The sequence below is a fragment of the Elephas maximus genome, chromosome 19 (assembly GCF_024166365.1).
Source record: "Elephas maximus indicus isolate mEleMax1 chromosome 19, mEleMax1 primary haplotype, whole genome shotgun sequence".
In the NCBI taxonomy this organism is placed as follows: Eukaryota; Metazoa; Chordata; class Mammalia; order Proboscidea; family Elephantidae; genus Elephas; species Elephas maximus.
The window spans coordinates 29,022,264-29,031,105 of record NC_064837.1 but is presented as its reverse complement, the minus strand read 5'-3'; the positions used below and the strand labels follow the sequence as shown (position 1 = coordinate 29,031,105).

At 45.3% G+C, this 8,842-nt stretch overlaps 1 protein-coding gene across 1 annotated transcript; it reads right to left on the bottom strand.

Annotated features, from left to right (window-relative positions):
- Window positions 1-5,542: 5,542 nt before the first annotated feature.
- On the bottom strand, window positions 5,543-7,685 carry LOC126062273 (C-C motif chemokine 2-like). Its single transcript, XM_049859631.1, has 3 exons — window positions 7,549-7,685; window positions 6,437-6,554; window positions 5,543-6,081 (listed from the first exon to the last, which is right to left on the bottom strand). The coding sequence occupies exons 1-3, from the start codon at window positions 7,622-7,624 to the stop codon at window positions 5,850-5,852; spliced, it is 426 nt and encodes a 141-aa protein (XP_049715588.1). The 5' UTR covers window positions 7,625-7,685; the 3' UTR covers window positions 5,543-5,849.
- Between the last annotated feature and the right edge of the window lie 1,157 nt (window positions 7,686-8,842).

Genomic DNA, 8,842 nt, shown 5'->3' with positions numbered 1-8,842 from the left:
TTAATTGTTGTGGTCAGGACCAACAGCTACTGGTACTGTGGAGATTGTGTAATTTGTTCAATAGATTCACTGACTCCCCTGGGTCCACCACTACAATTCCTTTTATAGCCACCTGTTCCACAGGAGGAGTACACTTCATGCCCATTGATACGGAACTTGGCCACATGACTTGCTTTAGCTAATTAGATGTGGGCAGCAGTTACATATACCATGTATGAGCAGAAGTTAATTGCTATGTTATGGTTCACTATTGCTTTTTTTTTCTTTCCTCTTTTACCATGAGAATGGCAAGACTCAGGTGGAAGGTTGCCCTGTCAGCCTGGATCCCATAATGAAGAAGACATATGGGACAGAAACACAGCAGTTTTTATAAGACATAAAAAAAAGTAGGGTGCTGAGATTTGGGGTAGCTGAGTGAAGAATACATGGAAACTCTCTTTACTAGTATTGCAATTTTTCTATAAGTCTAAAATTTGTTTGAAATAAAAAAAAAAAGAGAGAGACAGAGGAAGCCTTGTTGAAGTAAATTTTATAGCCTCCAAATAAGGATGGATGTTACTTAAAAAAATAAGTGAGCAAGAGCTCATGAACATAGATACAAAAATCTTCAAGGAAATACTAGCAAGTTGATTCCAACAATGTATAAAAAGAATTATATGCCACAATCAAGTGGGATTTATTCCAGGTGTGCAAGGCTGGTTCACCACTCAATTACAAATCAATTAATGTAATTTCATGATGTGAGGAGCAAGAAATCCCACGCCTGGCTGGAGAAAAATGGGTTCAAGTTTCCTGAAAATGAATAGATGTGGCTTGAAAAGGAAACGTGAGCAGGTTATTTTGGAGCTTGAGCACATAACCCACCCCCAACCCCACTTCCCTCCTCCCAAACCCTCTGCCTCAAATCTGCCCAGGCCCTGAGGGCCTGCTGCTCAGTAAGCTCTGTGGTGATATCACGTTTATACCCACTTCCCTTTGGCCTCTTGGCCTCCACTGGCATTTGAGATTTCACTCCTGATTGATGATCAGGACCGGGGACTGGAGGGGTGGAGGAGAGGCTGGGAGGTGTTGGACCTGGTCTGAAGGTGAGTAAGGTCCACCCATAAATTATAGCTGCCAATAAATCAGCTGCTGATTGATTTATCAGGGCACTTTGTGAGTGCTACTTGGGGCTTTGATGGAGGGTGCTCAGTCTGAATCAGTGGCCCTGGACTGGCTCAGAAATATGGAAGCAGAATCCCCTCTCTTTTTCCCCCGCTCCAGATGGTAGAAAGGAAAGTTTTCTAATAAGAGATTGGCTGCTAACCAAAAGGTTGGCAGTACAAATCCACCAGCCACTCCTTGGAAACCATATGGGGCAGTTCTACTCTGTCCTATAGGGTTGTTATGAGTTGGAACTGATGTGATGGCAATGTGTGTGTGTGTGTGTGTGTGTGTGTTTGCGTGTGTGTTTAGTTCTCTAGTGCTGCTATAGCAGAAATACTACAATGGATGGCTTTAACAAAGAGAAATTTATTGTCTCACAGTCTAGGAGGCTAGAAGTCCAAATTCAGGGTGCAGCTCTAGGGGAAGGCTTTCTCTCTCTGTCGGTTCTGGGGAAAGGTCCTTGTCATCAATCTTCCCTTGGTCTAGGAGCTTCTCAGTGCAGTAACCCTGGGTCCAAAGGATGCACTCCACTTCTGGCTATTCTTTCTTGGTGGTAATGAGATCCCACTTCTCTTTGTTCAATTCTCTCTCAAAAGAGATTGACTCAAGATACAACCTATGAGGAAGTGAACACAACTTGACCAAAGCAAAACAAAGAAACTTTATAGACATATCCAAACTCCCTGAGGGACTGAGTTGCTGGGCTGAGGGCTGAGGCAGGTAACTGGTCTTTGGGGACATCTAGCTCAATTTGCACAACATCATTTATAAAGAAAATTTCCTACAACCTACTTTGATGATGCCTTGGTCATCTTGTGCTGCCTTAACAGAAATACCACAAGGGGATGACTTTAACAAAGAGAAATTTATTTTCTCATAGTCTAGTAGGTTACAAGTCCAAATTCAGGGCGTCAGCTCCAGGGGTAGGCTTTCTCTCTTTGTCAGTTCTGGAGGAAGGTCTTCGTCCCAATCGTCCCCTGGTCGAGGAGCTTCTCAGGTGCAGGGACCCTGAGTCCAAAAGATACGCTCTGCTCCTGGTGCTGCTTTCTTGGTGGCATGAGGTCCCCAAATCTCCACTTGCTTCCCTTTTCTTTTATCTCTTGAGAGAGAAAAGGTGGTGCAGGCCACACCCCAGGGGAACTCCCTTTACATTGGCTCAGGGAAATGACCTGAGTAAGGGTAGTGTTACAATCCCACCCTAATCATCTTAACATAAAATTACAATCACACAATGGAAGACAACCACACAATACTGGGAATCATGGCCAAACCAAATTAACAAATATTTTTGGAGGACACAATTCAATCCATGACATTCCACCCTTTGGCCCCCCCAAAATCACATCCTTGCAACATGCAAAACATACTCAGCCCATCCGTTCATAGGAAAATCAAGTTCAAAATCCAAAAATTCCTCTTCATCTGTGAAATCTGAAATATAAGTTATCTGCTTCCAAGAGTACAATGGCAGAACAGGCATAAGCTAGACATTTCCATTACAAGTGGGAGAAACTGAGAGAAAAAGAAGGCATAAGAGGCGCCAAGCAAGTCAGCAGAACACATTACATTAGTTCTCAAAGCTTTGAAAATAATCCCCTGTTCTCTGAGACAATCTACACAATGACCCTGCCCTCTAGACTGTAGGTATTGGCCACACTCTCCGAAGTCTAAGTGGAGACCCCTTGGTCCTGGGCTTCAATTCCGCCTTCCAGGCTCACTGGGAAGGCAACTCTGCTCCCTCGGCTTTAGGTGCACCAATCTCCTCAACCATCTGAGTGGCAACTCCACCCTTAGAAACACCAGAGGCCATGGCTCCACCCTTTGAAACCCCCGACCTCATGGCCATACTTTTTGAGACTGAGGCAGCTTGTGAGCTCCTTGTGTTCCTTGTCTCTTCAGCTTCTGCTTCATTCTTTCTTGGCCTCTCGGCTCCTCAGGCCTCACGCCCGCATCTGCCCTGCTGGGGCAAGTGTTCCAAAGCTCCGTAGCTCCACCGATAAGTGCCTGGAGGCACCCCACTCCGTCAGGAAGCCTCCTGCACATAGGCATTCAGCTCTCTGGCTCCATGGGTCAGCAAGCCTAGCTCCACCGATAAGCACCTGGAAGCACCCCACTCTGCTAGGAAGCGTCAGGCCTACAGGCACTTAACTCTCTAGTTCCATGTGTGGGTTGGCTCCAGCACCACCTTGCGCTGGTCTCCTGGTACTGCTGCTTCTGGTTCTCTGCTGGTGCCGCTTCTCTGCCACAGCAGGTTCTGCGTTGCACTGGTCCTCTGCTGCTGTCGCAACTCCATCCATTCAGTTTCAAAACAGCTTCCACATTTTAGGTATCTGTTAGAGCAGCACCCCACTGTCTTGGTACCAAATTCTGTCTTGGCTATCTAGTCCTGCTTTAACAGAAATACCACAGGTGGGTCACTTTAACAAAGAGAAATTTATTTTCTCTCGGTCTGGTAGGTTACAAGTCCAGATTCAGGGTGTCAGCTCCAGGGCAAGGCTTTCTCTCTCTGTCAGTTCTGGAGGAAGGTCTTTGTCCCAGTCTTCCCCTGGTCGAGGAGCTTCTCAGGTGCAGGGACCCTGAGTCCAAAGGATACGCTCTGCTCCTGGTGCTGCTTTCTTGGTGGTATGGGGTCCCCAACTCTCTACTTGCTTCCCTTTTCTTTTATCTCTTGGGAGAGAAAAAGTGGTGCAGGCCACACCCCAGGGGAACTCCCTTTACATTGGCTCAGGGAAATGACCTGAGTAAGGGTAGTGTTACAATCCCACCCTAATCATCTTAACATAAAATTACAATCACAAAATGGAGGACAACCACACAATACTGGGAATCACGGCCTAACCAAGTTGAATTGGGGGGCACAATTCAATACATGACAGGTGAGTAGTGTCTGGATCTCAAAAGCCTGTGAGTAGCCATCTAAGATATGTCTACTGGTCCCACTCTGTCTAGAGCAAGGGAGAATGAATAAAACCAAAGACATAAGGAAAAGATTTGTCCAAAAGACTAATGGCCTACAACTACCACAGCTCCCACCAGAGTGAGTCTAGCACAACTAGGTGGTGCCTAGCTACACCGACTGCTCTGACAGGGACCACAGTAGAAGGTCCCAGGCTGAGCTGGAGAAAAGCGTAGAACAAAATTCAAACGCACACAAAAAAGACCAGATTTACTGGTCCAACAAAGACTGGAGAAACCCCAAGAGTATGGGACCTGGACATCCTTTTAACTCAGTACTGAGGTCACACCTGATGTTTACCCTTTGGCCAAAGATTAGACTGGCCTATAAAACAAACAATAATATAAGTAGTTCAACTATGTGCTGTTGTTAGGTGCTGTCGAGTCATTTCTAATTCAGAGCAACCCTATACACAACAGAACGAAACACTGCCCGGTCCTGAGACTAATTGGGCACACCAGCCTAGGGGCAAGGATGAGAAGGCAGGAGGGGACAGGAAAGCTGGAGGAATGGAAATCGGAAACCCAAGGTTGAGAAGGGAAGTGTTGACACATCGCAGGGTTGGCAGTCACAAAACAATATGCATACTAAATCTTTAATGAGAAACTAATTTGCTCTGTAAACTTTCACCTAAAGCACAATAAAATAAATTAAAAAAAGATACAAACTAATCCTGTAGATTGAGTCCTGCCTCATTAACATTACTGCCTCTAATCTTGCCTCATTAACATCATAGAGGTTAGGATTTACAACATATAGGATAATCATATCAGATCACAAAATGGTGGACAACCACTCAATACTGGGAATCATGGCCTAGCCAAGTTGACACATATTTTGGGGGGACACAATTCAATCCATAACAAGTGGGAAACTAGGCTCCCCTTGGTTCATATTTTTAATAATGGTTCTGTAATTTTAACAGAAAAAACTCACACCTATTCAAGGACATGTTTAAGTCTCATTCTCTTTATGAAACCTTAATCTACAATCCGATTAATGGTCATTAAACCTCTCCCTGCTTTCCCAATGCTTGCAGTGTCTGCGTTAGTCCAGGTTGGAAGATTCATTGGCTGGGGAGAGACTGCAGGAAGGTAATTGCGTTAGAAGGCAGAGGCAATAGATTATGGAAGAGATTGTGGGCGGGGGCTGGAGGCGTGAGAAAAGGAACAGGGGTGGAGCTGTTGCTGAACAAGTAACTAAGGTTACTGGGATCTGGGCAGCTGATGTTGAGGACTGCAGCCATGGGGGTAGGATGGATAATTGGGTCCTGCCTAGCTCTCCCACACACTTACATGAGCCCACCCCAGTGGAAAAGACAAGGGCCAATTCACATTCTCAGTCTTCCAAAGCATGAGCCCCATCTTCTGAAACTGTGCTCTCCCCTCATCATCCACTTTTCACTCCCAGCTTTTTAATTTCCTTAAAGAAAACACTAAAAATCAGGTTTTGTACAAAAATATATATTTGTTTTGATACTTATACAATAACATTCATTTCCACAATAATATTTTTACAATGCCTTGGAATTTAAAACAAAAAGTCTTTGTGCAAATGATCCTTGCAAGGACCCTCACAACACTCCGGGAATGGAATCAGGGTTCACGGAGGGAAAACAATGTAAAGAAGATAAAGTTAAAATACCAATAATTTAAATAAGATAAGAATTACTTAAGGCATCATATTTCATATCAATAAACAAAGTTCATATTCTATGGGGTTATAATAAAATAATAACAGAGGGCATCTAGGAAAAGCTAGAGGAAAATAAATTAGCTGCAGATTCTCCGGTTGTAGGGTAAGTTGTAGATTCTCGTGTTGTGGAATAAATTGTGGATTCTTGGGTTGTGGAGTGAGCTGCGGAATTATGGGTTTTGGGCTTTGACATCTGAGTTTTCTTGTCCAGGTATGCAGTGGAATCCCGGACCCACTTCTGCTTGGGGTCAGCACAGAGCTCCTTGGCCAGTTTGGTCTTGAATCTGTGGAGGAGAGAGGCCAGGGTTAGATGCAGTTCTTTTGTGATTTCAGCCTAAAAGGGCAGCCCATCCTACCCCAAGGGGTTGCCATGGGAACTAGAGGAGGAGGGGACCTGGAGAAGTTGCTGCAATGGGTGTCCCAGGTGAAACAATCCTGACTTCGAGCTAAAGAAAATGGGATGGTCTGAATAAACACATCAGCTGGGGAGTGACGTTGACTGGGAGTCATTTTTCCCTTCTTGGCCTCAGTTTTTCCCTTGGGAATCTTTGGACATTGGATTAGATGGTGTAACACTCTGACTCTAAGTTTTTGAGGATTGTCCCTTGCTCCCTGAGGAGGAACTTTGGGCCAACTCACATCACAGCTTCTTTGGGACACTTGGCGTTGGTGACTTTTCTATAGCTCGCCAGCCTCTGAACAACAATCTTCTTATCGACGAATGTGTAGCAACAGGTGACTGGGGAATTAACTGCATCTGGAAATAAAGCCACAAGGAAAACGCATTTTAGGATGGGCTACATTATTCTGACCCGAGAGCAGAAAAGAGTAGTGAAGAGAAGGTAAAGGAAAAGCAAGAGTAGAGATTGTTTTTACTGTCGATTACTTTCCAGTCAATTACAACTCATGGAGACCCCATGTGTGCAGAGTAGAATTGTACTTCATAGGGTTTTCAAGGCTGTGGCCTTTCAGAAGCAGATTGCCAGGCCTTTCTTTCAAGCCACCTCTGGGTGGGTTTAAACTGCCAATTTTTTGGCTAGCAATTGAGCGCTTAGCCATCTGTGCCACCCAGAGGTACCAGAGTAGAGGTAAAAAAAAAAAAAAAAAAAAAAGAGTAGAGGTAGAGCCCATTAAATTTCAATACTCTGCCAACACCCCAGTATTAGAATGTTATCTTTGACACATTGACTCTGTTTTCTGTGCTATAAAATGGGTATACAATGTTGCTAAAGAATAATGGGAAGAGATACAAAGGCTATTAAAACTAGACAACTCTTGAAAGTTTTGATAGGAAGGGCTAATAATCCAAATTATCAGGGCCAGAGAAGATGAGCCCAGGGGCCCCAGCTATGTGTCCCCCTCTAGGCTCTGAGCAATCCTACACCTGGTGGTGAGTTTCCCTGATACCCATTGCCTCTGCAAAGCCACTCTCTGGAAGCTGTATTGAGTGAAGCTCAGTCCAGATCCTGGGTTTCTTCTTCTCCCCTCTGCCCTTCTGGGAAGGTGCTGGGGCAGTAACTGCACGAAGGATCTGCTTCTAGAACTAGATATAGACTCCACAGCTGGAATTCTAGATAGGCTCTGTGTATGAGCAGCTGTGTGATCAACCTCACTTCCTGACCTCCTCTGAGTTTCCCTATCCTGAAAAAGCAGATGTTAAAGTGAGACTCTGGGTACCCCTTGTGCTCTGATGGCCCATGGTAACCCAGAATGGGGTGATGTGCTTCAAAGGGAAAGAGGGGTGGCCTTACCTGGCTGAGAAAACACCTGGCAGATGAAGGTAGCTGCTGCGACGAGTAGGCAGACGAGTGCTACGGAGACCTTCATGTTGGAGGCTGAGGAGGTGAATTCAGCGTCAGTTTTGGGAACAGTTGGATTGTTCTCAGCCTCTCTGTTCCTCTGGCTGCTCTGCCTGCCTTTTATTGAAGGCCAAGAGGGTGGAGCATGGAGAGAGGGCCTGGCTTAGAGCAGCATCATCCTCAGTGAATCACAACGTGGAATCGGAAATCTGCTGAGCAAGTAAGTGTAGCACACCAGGGAGGTTTCCGAGAAGTAGGAGAAGGAAGTCATGGGTATTTTTCCTATCTGCTGTGGAGACTGAAAGAAGTAGGGGAGGACGGGGTGAACTTATGCCCAGGCTGACCACAGATAGGATCCCGGGGGGCTTTTCTTAGGGATTCTACTTTCTCTGAAGTGAAAACTCTGCATAAAAGGAAGGACGCAAGGACACAGAAGTTAAAAGGGAGATGAAAGGATCTCAGGGCTTGTCCTCGGGTCTGCTGTCTGGCAATAGTCCAAAAGGCCTGCAAGCCGGGAAGGGGCCTTAGATAGGGTCCCAAAGGGCATCTGAAATCCGTGCGTTTTCTAAAATGCAAGGATGGTGGCACAATTGAGGCAGAACTATAGGATGTTGTAGTCATAGAGCTGAATCTTAAGAGTCATTGGGCATAAGACTTGGAAAAAGCCATATAGGTCATATAGTAAGGCAAAAGACATTTTCATGTAATACTCTTACGGTGCTTACTCTGTGCCAAGAATATTCTAAGCACTTTACAATTAATAAGTGCTTAAATTCCCCAGCCCTATGTGATAGGCATTGTTTATTCCCATTTTATAGATGAGGCAACTGAGGCACAGAGGGGCTAAGTAACCTGCCAAAGGCCTTCCAGTAAGTGGTTGAACAGAATCCAAGCAGTTTAGCACCAAAGTCTGTGCTGGTCACCACTATGATATGCTTCTGGGATAAAACTTGCACAATTCCCCCAACTAGCTGCCTGGTCATACATCTGGGTCCTCTTTCTCTCCTAAGCATCCTCCAAACTAGCAGACCCCTAAAGGGGAGTCGATAAACACTCCTGGGGGTTAAGTCATCCTGAGTCTGGAAACTGTGGTTAACACAGCAGGCAGCAGTATGCACGAAGTGTGACCCCTGCAATGGAAGCTTCTTTCCCGGTTTTGTTCTTGATCCCCAAGGAGGATGACTGAGCACAGGAATGGTATTTTGGAGATTAAAATGGCTGGTTTCATTACGCAGCTCTGCCTTAG